This window comes from Psittacula echo (assembly GCF_963264785.1).
Source record: "Psittacula echo genome assembly, chromosome: 8".
Lineage (NCBI taxonomy): Eukaryota > Metazoa > Chordata > Aves > Psittaciformes > Psittacidae > Psittacula > Psittacula echo.
This window is the reverse complement of record NC_137744.1, coordinates 7540519-7554093: the sequence shown is the minus strand read 5'-3', so window position 1 is coordinate 7554093 and position 13575 is coordinate 7540519. Positions and strand designations below refer to the sequence as shown.

At 46.9% G+C, this 13575-nt stretch overlaps 1 protein-coding gene across 1 annotated transcript in view; it reads left to right on the top strand.

Annotated features, from left to right (window-relative positions):
• Positions 1-13229, top strand: part of TRPC5 (transient receptor potential cation channel subfamily C member 5) — a gene marked incomplete at both ends in the record, with an annotated part of 62987 nt that extends 49758 nt beyond the window's left edge. The window contains 4 exons of the mRNA XM_080624766.1: positions 8839-9045; positions 9225-9266; positions 11692-11781; positions 12495-13229. Coding sequence (XP_080480892.1) covers positions 8839-9045; positions 9225-9266; positions 11692-11781; positions 12495-13229 — 1074 coding nt within the window. The remainder of the gene's footprint in view (positions 1-8838; positions 9046-9224; positions 9267-11691; positions 11782-12494) is intronic.
• Positions 13230-13575: the final 346 nt, after the last annotated feature.

The following is a 13575-nucleotide window of genomic DNA, read 5'->3' as shown; positions in this document are numbered from 1 at the left end:
AGGAGTTGAAGCATCCAGATGGAACCACATAGGTTGCAGCCCCCTGCATTATCCCATCTTTTATTTAGGCCTGACAAGCTCAATTAGCATTATCTTCTGCTTCTGCATCACAGGGACTTTAGCTAAAAAGGCAGAAGAAAAGAGGAAAAGTGAAAGATAAAGGAAAAAATTACTGAGGAAAAAGCAGTGAAAAACTAAAAGAATTTATCTCGGAAGAGCTTTCACCTGATGCCGAGCAATGGCAACAGCTATATTAAGAATGCCCTGAAACATGACTGTTTAGATGCCAGTGGTTCAGAGATTTCCTTTCCAACACACTGCAATCCAGCAAATAGGTCGATGCTGATTTTGTTACAGGTGAAACAGGAAACATACAACTCCATCCAATTAAACAGGAAGATGTCTGATAACCTGGATGCTGTAGCTCCTGGGCTGTGTTTCTGTTCTCTAGTCCGGCTCCTGCAGCTCCTCAGCTCAGCCCCTGCTTTCAGAGTCAGCTTCATCTCCTGACTCAATGCTATCTGCATGGCTCAGGATTCACTTGGAGACTTGAGCGATCTCATACATTTATAATGGGTCCCGTTCTTCGGGCTCAAGGATATATTTAAATGACTGGGATGTTAACTAAGATTTTTCAGCAATTACTCAATTTTTGGCAGCTCAGCTCAGCTCAGGCACTGCATTAAGTGACTGTACAAGCAGGCTGACTTCCAGAGGTGTTGGGCATCTGCTCCCGCTGGTGAGATGACCTTTAGAGACTCAATACAAGACATAGTCAAGCTTTGCTGAGGAAAGAGAGCTTATGACCAGCCAAAAATACTAAAGCATCTGGTACCTGAGTACATGTACACAGTTTCATTCCTTGACTGTGGAATTCATTCTTTTAGCTGCTTGAGGAAGGGACATAAGGGCTGTGTATGTATGTGCACAAAAAGGTTGTAAAGCATAAGGAGAGACAGTGGGGCAGAGCTTCGATTCAGGGAAATTCCAGCAACACAGGAAACCAGCTCTCAGGGTCAGAGCAATCAGGAATTTACTGTGTTCTACCCTGCTGGGCAGCTTCATGTGACCGGATACTCTGGGGCACATTCCTGTAGCACAGGAGTCAGCAGCAAAGACCATCAAATGTAGCTGGTGATTACTCATTATCAGAGCTCAGATCTGAAAGTTACAAATGGCACTAAAGAACACATTAAATAAACTGTTAGGCCTTTAAATACCTTTGTCACAGTTGACATCACCTTTCCCAGCTGATATCACAGCCTTATTATGGCACAGAGTGGATCGTGGGATCTGGAATTCACATGTGGATCCAAACTGGGATTTTTCTTCTTGGGACTAATTTCTCTTGGAAACTGAAAAAAAAAAGGTAAATAAATAAAGAGGGGTACAGAGAAGTACCTGATTCTCCCCTGTACCTGGCTCCCACCAGTCCAGCAATGGATTTCAAGACAATTCTTCTTTCCTGGTCAAATCCCAGGCTGACCTGCTCTGCAGACAAAAAGGTAACATTCTGGCAATAGTGCAGGTAGAAATGAGGGGAAGCGCTTTTCTTTATGCCATAGAATTACATCAGCACTCCAGGTTAGACCTTCTCAGCCCACCATTTCTGTATGGCCACGTGCGAATTACTTGGTTTTGACCTGGCTGGAGGTAGTTAACAGTACCAGCACAGATACACCTTATCTCTCTGACCTTCAGCATGAAAAGAAGCTCTTATCAGACAGTGATAAAGCAGAGGGAATGGATGGCAGGAAGAACGAAGCCTTAGTGATATCTTTTTCATTGTTTCTTCCTGCTGAGGCTTTTTTAGAGAGCTGTTTGTCTGCAGGACCTTCCTCCTGCTCTGATTTATTTGGCTATTAAAATAAAAACGGAACTTTGCTGGAAGATGACTGAAATAAAAAAGGTGTCGGTTCACATAATTTAACTGCACTAAAACCAGCACAATCCACAGTTCTGTGTGTTCTCAAGTATAATATTCCCTGGCCTTCTCATTAGTTATCTGTGTTTCTATCCAATATGCTGGTGGGAGATGAAAGGTAATTGATATATATATATATATAACCTAAATACATTGTGGAATGTAGCGCAGTCAAGGTATAATAAAACTGTTAATTATGAGTATATTCTGCACATGGAGGATATAAATAGCAGAGATGCTAAAGCATGCATTTTCCAAGTACAAACAAACTGATTCCCCAGAGCTGGGAAAATCAGTCAGCTCACAGGATGGCGATCATCTTGGGAAGTGATGGCCAGAGCAGCAGCTCATCAGGGAGGTCTGCCTGGGGTGTAACTCCAGAGTGAATGCCTCTGCTCTTTGCTCGACCTTCTGTATTCACAAGCCATTAGTGGTTTTCTTCTCTACTGCAACCAGTGACCTGCCCCATTCCCATAATTTCCAAGTCTCTTTGGCTATGCTCCAAGGATGGAGTCCTTTATCCATCTCTATTACACAATGCTGTTGCTGTGCTCTGTGTCTTGTTGACACTGAACTGGCCATTCCCTTGATCTGTTTGAAGGGATGGACGTTGGACATTGCAAAATTAGGGAAGCTTTTCCTACTTTTCCCTGTTACAGTGTGTTCTTTTAGGGGCTTTGCCATGACTGGGATCTTTATCCAGCTTTCAGGGGTTTAAGGCTCAATCCCATTGATGGCTTATTTGAAATGTCTGCTGTGTAAAAGTTCCGATTTGGGTGTTTTTCTCCCTTGTGCTCTCTCTGTTTGATTCCCTCACCTGAGGGCCTTGCTGCCATCTGCCTGTACCAGATAAGGAGAGTTCTTTTCTGAAGTCAAGTCTTTACCTGTATCCTGGCCTAAGAATTCACTTGTGTCCTAGCACTGGTGTTTGTTTATGAGTATTTCTCCAGGACCTGCCTATGTTTCACATCCTTTTCCTTTCCTGTGCTGGAGCAGAAAGGGCCGCAGGGAGCAGCTCTCCCTGCCCATGCCCGCGCTGAGTGCCCATGCATGGGCTTTGCTCTGCAGCTCTCCAGGCACCTTTTCCCTCTCATCTGAGTGCTCCTTCACTTTGTATGTGCTGGTTTGAGTCTGCTGTGGGCTGGTTCTCTCCAGGCTTTGTCACTTGCTCCTCTTCAAAGCAGTGTGTGTCTGTCCTGGGGCCACCACAGCTCCCATGGTATGGATGGCTGGTGAGGATTGCATTTGCTTTACCCAGTCGTTTTGTGCTAGGCAGCACTTTCCTCTCTTCTCTGGCTGCCTCATTCCCTCACTGTTCTAATTGCTTCTTCCACTGCTGGATTGTCCTCCTCTAGTAATTTTTCTTGTATTCCAGATTGATCCTATTAAGTTCTTACCCTTCAGTGTGTCATCCCCGGCTGTGAAAGCAGAGTCATTTGTTGCCAGCTGCAGCTGAATTACCTGTGCATTAATTGGCTTTGTAGGTGCCTGATTTCTCTCACAGACTTTTTCTTTCTTTCCATGACGTATTTTTCTTTGGAAACTATCAAACACCATTCACCTCAAATAGGCTTTTGCTGCTCGAAGCTCTGAGCTCGTCATTAAGCCCCCTGGCTCTGCTGATGTTACCACCAGTTTGCCCAACACACATTGCAAAATGAACAGCTTTGAAACTGCACAAGAGTTGTCTGTGTCAGGTTCTGTAAAGCATAACTTTCCCCTGACCCCTTTTCTGCAATGCTTCCTATTCAGGACACACTAGGGTATATTGTTTGTGCTAGCCTGCACAAAACCTGATGTATTTTCTGTGCTGTTTCTTGCTCTGGATTTAGCAAAGAGCAATAAAAAGGCACATGAGATAGAAAACTAAAGAGAGTTTAATGACTTCTCCATAGGCTGCAGATGAGATATGTTGGTGATCACCTTTTCAAGGTGAACTCTGTGTCTCCTTCTTCCTTCCTAGAGGAAAATACTACATCCTGGGCACTCCTAATCTCATGGGGCTGCTGCTGACACCTCCTGGGACAGCAGCAGGCAGCAATCCTGCTACTCCTGGTGCAGAAATGCTTCTGTCAGCATTCCCAGCACAACTGGAAAGCTTCCTGTGCCTCTTTCCAAGGCACTCAGCCACGGCCAGACAGCCTGGTCCCAAGGGCATCGTCACAGCCATCTGTGTCTGCATCTGACAGGCAGCAGCCTGATTTCCAGCTTAGCCCACTGACTGTTGTATCATAAAACACAAGAAAAGCATACGCAGCCCTTTTTGTGCCAGCTAGAAAGATGCTGGGTATCTTTATTTTTTCCTAATGGGCATGGGGAGGATTTGCATCCCAGGAACACACTTCTCAGTGCACCTCTGTGTAGTATAGAGGAGCTTAAGTAACTGGTTATCGTGCGATTGTTTTGCAGTGGGTAGGTTTGAAGCTGTCAGGGTGCCTGGCTGCTGAGCGTTACCATCACCTTAGCACTATGTTTTAGCTGTGTCTCTGTACCATGGCGCTACACCAGTTTAATCCAGAGCTAAACACAGTGTGCAACAGCAGAGCACAGGTTGCTGCCACACTCCATTTCATAACCTGAACTCAGAACTACCCCAGTGCTTTCAGGGATGCTAATTCAGGAGTCATGAGATCGGGCTCCTGTGCCTCGCTTTGCCACAGGCTTCCCACGGGACAGCCCCGTGCTTCAGCTCCTGTGTGCTGAAAGCAGCAGCCTTTTCCTCCATCAGCTTCCCAGCCACAGGGGAGCTGAAATAACACACAAAGAGGTTTGTGAACCTAGAGGCTGTGGCAGTGGAAACCACCTCATGCAGAAGACTGGAACAGTCTGGGTCTGTGCTGGCTGGGTCAGTACCAGCTGAGAAACTGCTGTTACTTGGCAAAGGATGATCGAAACCATATGGCCCAGCAAGGAGACGGTGATGGAAATCTTTCTAGCAAAGATTTGACGAGATGTAAACAACAGATTTTCTACCCGGAGATGGAGATGGATGCTGGAATTACCCTGGACCCTTAGTGTAGCAGGTAATTATTTAAAATGTGGCACATCTGCGAATACATCACTTTGAGTGAATTAGAAAATCCTCACAACTGCTACAGTAAGATGGCTTCAGCGATCCCACAGGGAAATCTTTATGGGAGATTAATTCTCACTTCAAATGGCAGAGACTTGCAAGAGGATTATGTGGCCAGTATGACACATCTTACTGTGATAGTAAGTCACACGTTTCTTTTGTTCTCACAGAGAAGCTGAGTGCTGGTTTCTGAGTTCATGTGTTCTTTGAGCTTGAGGGCTTGGCCCTCTTAAGAAGGGGAATGTTTTATAGCTGTAATGATGAGCAGTGCTTAAAAGTAAATGGTGATGAGAACAAGGGCAAGAGCAACAGAAGCTCAAAGAGAGGACAGTGAAATCCAGACTCGGTTTGAAATTCCTAGCAACAAGGTCACACTCGCAGCATTAGTGGGTGTGTTTCTTTAGCTTATTGTAAATGTCACCAAAGAGTTGTCATCCGAGAGCGGTCTATGAGGCAGCCCAGGAGCCCGTCCTTACTGCATGGTGCTAGAAGCGCCTCACCACGGCAGGGCACGTCCCATACCGCTGAGCTCACTGAGTCTGTGCTGCGCCCTCTGCCAGCGCTGCCTGTGCAGGGGCACAGCACCCGCTCGTACTGGAGCCTCCCGGGGTTGTGTCCATGCTGGATGTCCCTGGGAGCGGGCTCCAACGCTCACCTCCTGTGACCCGGCTTTAAATCAGCAGCCAGCGCAGCACCACAGAAGGTAGCACCTTCCACAGGAGGGTCCGGGCTGGCAGTGTTCAAGGCCAGGTTAGACAGGGCTTGGAGCAACCTGCTCTAGTGGAAGGTGTCCCTGCCCATGGCAGGGGGTTGGAACTGATGAGCTTTAAGGCCCTTCCAACCCAAACCATCCTGTGATTCTATGAGATGCTCCAAAAACCTGGAGCACGTCTGGTGGTCCCCTGGGCCATGTTCACAGGCAGTGCAGTGACCGAGATACTGGCTGTAACTCAGGAGTGCTTCAACTTTGAATTGGGTATTGAATGATTGGTGAAGCACAGTACTCCTGGTACTCACCACAGGGAGGAAGGAGAGTTAGGAAAACTGTAGGTTTGTGTGTAGGTTTCAGTGCTTACAGCACTAAAGAGAGCTCTAACCAAGGAAATGGCTTCCTGGCACACAAAGGCATTCTCAGTAAAACTGCAATGTCTCTTTGCTGTGTTTCCAACACAAAACTGCTGCCAGGAGCTCTCATCTGATTTGCTCAAGTCCTCAAAACATCAAGGTGAGAAATTGAGACAGGCTGGGCTCCTAAACCCTAGGAAACTCACAGCAGCAGCAGCAGCAAACAGAAAAGATACTTTGAGCTTTGTATGGAGAGCTTGTCTTTTAAGAGAGGTTGTGTTGCACTCACTGCCTGAGACAGCACAGGAAGAACTAAGTACAGGTGGGGTTGAAGCCAGTGCCCACCAACCTCACCCACAGACACTGCCTTCAACAGGGATTTGCTCAGAACAACCACAAAACTTCCCTGATGAAGAGCTCCCACTAAGTTCCACAGCACTGCCCTGCACCTGCATTCAGCCCCTGGTCCAGCCCATATGGTCCCCTTCAGCTATTTAAAACTGTAGGAACAACAAGAAAGCACTGCACAGAAAAGAGTTTTAGCCCTTTTCTTCCTTTCCCAGGCACTCATTTGCAGTCCCCAAGCTACAGCTGTGCCTTACCTTCCTCTGCAGACAGCATCCACATCTGCTACTAAACTGCCTCTGCCCAGGACATGCCTTTTTCATACGGTGCTGAAGGGAATTGCTGCCAAGTCACCACACCTGATCCCACCCCACCGAGCCTTTGATGGGCCTTTGTAGAATGGCAGGGTGGATTTATAACCTTCTCCAAGCTGCCTTCTCCCTTCTGACTCCTCAACAGGACCTTGTTAAGTCCTGTTCACACCGGAGCAGATTCACACCTGCTTCTGTATTGACAAAGAACTTAACACGTACATGTCTCTATCCAGAATAACAGCCTTTGCAGTCTCTTTCAGCTACTGCCATACCCCCAATGCTGCAGCTGCCCCAGGCAGCGCTGTTAGTGTTGCCAAGTGGGAAAGGTTTACTCACAGTAGGGCTGAATAACTCACTGCTGGTCTCATGCAGGAAGAGACAAATGAAGAAGAGATGAGCAACGCTTGTTCTTTTATTTTCTTAATGGCAGTTACTGATGCAAACTGCATTTTTTACTACCCAGAGCTTCATTTCCACCGGCATCAGCTTCTAATGATTCACAGTGATGCTGCAATTTCCTTGCTTATGGGGACTGATAATGTGTGAGGCAAGAAAGGCCATGACAGGCTGCTGCTCTGAGTCTGCCTGTGGCTTGAAAACAGCCCTTTCACTAAGTTGGCAGGGAACAGTAGTGTTCAAGGCTGATTCAGGCCATCTGCAGAGACTAATGTGCTCCTGGGCCACTGAGGCTCTTGGTTTAAACCAAGAGCTGCACATAATCTGAATACACCACTAAACTGGCGTTCAGCTGCACCTCACTGTCCAGATCTGAGCACATTTCCCCATGTCAGAACACTGGAGCACAGCCACGAAGCTGGTGTAGTGATTCTTTGGGCCTAATGTTCAGCCCTATTTTACTCAAACTCCCTGTCCTACACCTCAGTGCCTGTTTCTGAGAGCTGCAGCATCCCTCACTCAGGAGGGCTGCTTGTTCCAGCCTGGCTGAAGCTGTCCTTTCCTCCTACCTTGTGCTGTTCCTTAGCTCAGATCACCACGGCTTTGGTTCAGTCTCCTGCCAGGTACTGCTGCCAGAAATGCTGAACAGCTAAAATGTCATCACCATCAGCTCAGCACTGTCCTCTGCACTGGGAACAATTCACTAACTTACCATTTAAATTCAGTGTCCCGTTGTTAGCTGTGGTCAGCACTGCCTGGCTTGAAGGCTTCAAACTATTTCCTTCGTCTTCTGCCTAACATCAAGGTTTCTGCAGAACCTACGAACCAGTGGTACTGTTTAACTGAGCACAAAATCCATTCTGAGTGCTGCTGCAGCGGCTCTCTGCGTGCAGGCTGGAGGCAGAGAGCTCTGCCCTGAGGGTGGAGGGAATACAGAGTTTGTTACTGAGCAGAAAAGCCTGTTGACTCCATGGAATACCTTGATTTGAGGGTCACCGTTTTGCAGCCTGTGAGGGCAGTGTCTTGCACAGCCTCAGTATTCCTTTCGCAGTGACTGTATGGACCGTGTGTCTGTCTGTGCAGCTGTAAAGTGATGCTGTTGACTTTCCACCGTTACTTTGGGGGATGAAAACCACTAGAGCACAGCAAGCTAGCATGGTGCTAATACAAGTGGAATAAAACAAACAGTAAAATGTCTTCTGGTTTGTGTAGGGATAATGCAGAGGCAAGATGTAAAATATGGCATGCATAAAATGTGTCGCTTCCTTGTAAGAGCTGAATTCATGGATGCCATAAAAAAGAAACAAAATAACCCTGCTGTGAAATATCTTTTCCTAGGGAAGAAAGCGAGAACTCATAGGATTTAGGCACGAAAACCAAGGGTTTGTGCAATAAAAGTGCTAACAAAAAGCAAAGAAAGGTGTTTTCTTTCTTCTTGTATTGGCAAACTAATATAAGCACAACCTCTAAGGATGAAGCTGGGCTTTAGCATCTGCAATTCCTTCTGCTGAACATTGCTGTCATCTCGTTCCTCAGGGGTTGGTATTTTGACACTCTGGCTACATTTCACATTGATTTTAAGTACACCCCCAGCAAGGGAGATGGAAGAAGCGCTCCTGCTCTGCCTGAGCTGGAGAACTCCCTTTATTGCTAACATGCCACCTCCTCGGCCGTGCAGAGCCTGCCTGAAGCTGTTGATAGTCTCCCTCCTTCTTCCACAGGACCATGCGGATATCGAGTGGAAGTTTGCGCGAACGAAGCTCTGGATGAGTTACTTCGATGAAGGTGCCACTCTGCCTCCTCCTTTTAACATCGTCCCAAGTCCCAAGTCAGTCTGGTACCTCTGCAAGTGGCTTCACAATCACCTGTGCCCAGGCAATGACTCTGACAATGAACAGAAGAGGCACGAAAACCTCAAAACATTCACAGTAAGGAGCTGCGTGGGTTGATACTTCGCTTTTCCAGGGTGCTTGTGCACATTCAGATCACAAGGGCCCCTGCTCTGCTGCTGCAGTAGAAGGTTGCTGGCTCATAACTTGCTGGGAGCCATCAGGAGCACTAAAGACGGGACTGAACAGGTAACATGTCTGTGTCTTTCCCTTTCCAGGAGCGGCATGCTGACAACCTGATCCAGAATCAACATTACCAGGTAAACTCTTGAGCACACAAAGGTCTTGTTTTTTCTTCCTGCTCATTTTCTGATACCCCCGTTCTTCTGCAATGTATTCTGATAAGTGCAGGTCCCATCAGAGGATTTTGCTTAGCATGGATTAAAACATTTCCTCACTGGAGGTGGGATGATTGAGTAAATCACTCCTTGCCTTTCACCCCCTCTGAAGTAGTGGAAAACTTGCTGGGTATCAGTCTGGCAGCACAAGTCAAAGGTGACACCCCCAGGTCCATCAGAGGGACGAGGCTGTCACAGCATCCTGCTTAAATCTGTTTCTGCAGCGTTTTTACACACTCCTGAATTGTTCCTCTCCTGCTGTTTTTGTAAAGCATCCCTACCTCAGACAGTGGTTGTGAGTTGGTTTGGACAGCTCAGGAAGGAGGAACGGTCCCTTTGTTGAGTTTTGCTGGGTTTGTTTCTTCTCAGCCTGCCTGTCATCAAATGCTCATTAAAGTCAAGCTACAAAAGGATGAAACTGTATTAAAAGCAGCTTCAGTACTTGCATTCAGTGTGGTGCATTATGCCAGCGTGCTGGAAGGGAAAATAGTGCTCTCCAGAATGTTAGGTGGTACCTTAGGGTTACTGCCAAAAGCCATCAGTGATTTGTCTTACTTAAGACACCTGCTTTTTAAAGAGTGCTTTTCTCTGAGGTTGGTGTTTGCTGTAATGAGTCACCTTTGACAACAGGCATTTGGTATTTCTGACTTCACAGCACAGCTTATGGGTACCAACAGCAGGAGCTTTCACACAAACCTCCCAGTAAAACCTCAGTGCAGAGACTGTGTTGGTGTTGCTCAGACTTGTTATCCCTATTTAGGAAATGGGGGAAATGAAGGGCAGGTTTGGAGTAGTCTCTTGAGTACTGAGAGATCCACCTCTGTGTATGCTGCCAGTACAGATACATGCATGAGCTTAAAGTACCAGTTTGCTTATGTAAAGTGAGCAAAGAGGTTCATGAACACAGAGCCAAATGGATCTCATCCTGCCAAAAACCTGCACTGTAACAAGCAGCCCTATCGGCACATACAGCACATCCACGAGTTTGATCACCTTAAGAACTGACATTAGACAGCTTAAGGACACTTAACATCCAGATTTTTTTCTCGACAGCTTTTACGTGTATAAAATGAGTACAAAGTGCCTGCTCGCTGAGCATTCAAGGTGGAAGGTACATAACCCTTTCATAGAATCCTAGAATCATAGAATAGTTAGGGTTGGAAAGGATCTTAAGATCATCCAGTTCCAACCCCCCTGCCATGGGCAGGAACACCTCACACTAAACCATGTCACCCAAGGCTCTGTCCAGCCTGGCCTTGAACACCACCAGGGATGGAGCATTCACAACTTCCCTGGGCAACCCATTCCAGTGCCTCACCACCCTCACAGTAAAGAATTTCTTCCTTATATCCAATCTAAACTTCCCCTGTTTAAGTTTGAACCCGTTACCCCTTGTCCTGTCACTACAGTCCCTGATGAAGAGTCCCTTCCCAGCATCCCTGTAGGCCCCCTTTAGATACTGGAAGGCTGCTATGAGGTCTCCACGCAGCCTTCTCTTCTCCAGGCTGAACAGCCCCAACTTTCTCAGCCTGTCTCCATACGGGAGGTGCTCCAGTCCCTGATCATCCTCGTGGCCTCCTCTGGACTTGTTCCAACAGTTCCATGTCCTTTTTATGTTGAGGACACCAGAACTGCACACAATGCTCCAAGTGAGGTCTCAGGAGAGCAGAGTAGAGGGGCAGGATCACCTCCTTCGACCTGCTGGTCACGCTCCTTTTGATGCAGCCCAGGATACGGTTGCTTTCTGGGCTGTGAGCGCACACTGAAGCCAGCTCATGTTCATTTTCTCATCGACCAACACCCCCAAGTCCTTCTCTGCAGGGCTGCTCTGAATCTCTTCTCTGCCCAACCTGTAGCTGTGCCTGGGATTGCTCCGACCCAGGTGTAGGACCTTGCACTTGCCATGGTTAAACTTCATCAGGTTGGCATCAGCCCACCTCACAAGCGTGTTCAGGTCCCTCTGGATGGCATCCCTTCCCTCCGGCGTATCAACCGAACCACACAGCTTGGTGTCATCGGCAAACTTGCTGAGGGCGCACTCAATCCCCCTGTCCATGTCACTGACAAAGATGTTGAACCAGACCGGTTCCAACACCGATCCCTGAGGGACACCACTCGTTACCGGTCTCCAGCCGGACATCGAGCCATTGACCACAACTCTTTGTGTGTGAAGAAACCTTTCCAAACCTTTCCAAAGGTTTGTTCTCTTTAAAAGAAGGGGTTCTCCTTCTAACGGAGGGTGATTTTCTTTCTAGTCAGCAGAGTTGGGACAGAGTTCTGTGGGTCAGAACTCAGGGAAGGGCAGCAAGAACAGGGTCTGAATCACTCGCGTTGTTTCCTGTTCCAGGAGGTGATAAGAAACCTTGTGAAAAGATATGTTGCAGCAATGATAAGAACTTCCAAAACCAACGAAAGTTTAACTGAAGAGAACTTCAAGGTAATTCATTATTCCTTGATGATAATTTGTTACACTCATTCAAGTAGCAGCTTGCAGAGCTCACACTTACTTGTTAGGATGATCTGTAACCTCTGTGGAAATAGGATTTACTGGAGCTGGGATCTAGATCATGTGCATGTGGGGGTTTTCAGCAGAAAATATTACTAGAGTGTCTTCTCATATGATCACCCCCAGATTTTTACCGTGTGTTCTGTAGACAAAAGCAGTGGGAAATGGTAGGAATGAAGTATCTGATTTGAGTCAACATCATGTTCCTAATCCTAACCCAGGCAGAGCCAAAGAATGAGTCTGGGTTAGTGGCTACGAAGACCACACACCAACATGTTAAAGTTGGGCCTGTCAACTAAATAGGATTCCTGCCCCTGAGTTTCAGCAGTTTCCCCTCTTCTGGAACTATCTTATTTGACCTTTGTTTTTCTCGGAGGGGGTGGTGGGGTGGGCAGAGGGGTTTGGTCATTGGGGCTGGTCCCACAGCCTTGGGAGACAAAGATCTTGGGAGGTCTCCAATTCTTGGGATTGCCAATGCATATTGTTGTGTGTCACTGAGTAATGATGATGGATCTGGTGTTCTTGCACGTGTGATTTGCTATCAGCCATCTGCGTAACTGAACAGCTCTCCCAAGGGAATGTGATCATTCTTCCATGTCACAGATAAAGCTGCTGAGTGTAACTCATTTCTGCTCTTGCCTTAGGAGTTAAAACAGGACATCTCAAGTTTTCGCTATGAAGTTCTTGACCTCTTAGGAAACAGGAAGCCCCAGAGGAGAAGTTACTCTACCAGCAGCACGGAGGTGTCCCAAAAGGATGAAACAAATGAGGATGGTGCTGGAGAAAAACCTAAAGCCAAGAGCGTGTCTTTCAATGTAGCCAACAAAAAAAAGGACTTCAATGTATCTGCTCTAATTAAAACTATGTCTGGGATCGATATGGTGGAAGAGAAGCCAAAAAGCAACGGGATCAGTAAGCGCTCCTTTGTCCGGAATGGAAATAGAGTGCAGAGACTTTCCAGCTCCAAAAAGGAGTCCTTTAAGAGACTGGGCCTGCTTTTCTCCAAGATGAATGGACATGTCCCCGAACCAAACTCAGAACCCATGTACACTATTTCAGATGGAATTATTCAGCCACACTACATGTGGAAAGACATTAAATATTCTCAGATTGATAAAGAGAGAGAAGAGAATTGTTCCAAAAGTGAAATTAACCTCAATGAGGTGGACTACAGTGGGAACACGAGACTTACAGGACAGAGCAAGGAGTGCCCTGTGGTTTGTACCAGCTCTCTTCACTGTGCTTCCAGTATTTGTTCCTCTAACTCCAAACTTATAGACTCATCAGAGGATGTGTTTGATTCATGGGGAGAGGCCTGTGACTTGTTTATAAACCAGTGGAAAGATGGGCAGGAGGATCACGTCACGACTCGGCTATAAGTAAAGCTATCTTAGCACTCCCTGGAGAACTTAGCCCCTTATTTGTAATGGTTTGCTCCCATCTGATTCAGCATTACCATTTCCTTTCTGTCCACAGGTGGGAAAGAAGTGTCAGACTCATGTTAGCCTATTTTATAGCTATCTGCAGCTTTTTCATTTACTGTTTTTACACTCACAAATACCAAAACGAAAGGTTTTACCATTGATAAGGTCACTGTAACCCACAGGAATTCCTTCAGATGCAGTCTTGTCTTCAAACCCCACAGACTTCAGACATGCTGGGGGCCAAGGAAAGGATTCCTCCTGCGCTGTCACCATGGTCCCACCGCCACTGGGTTCTCACTGC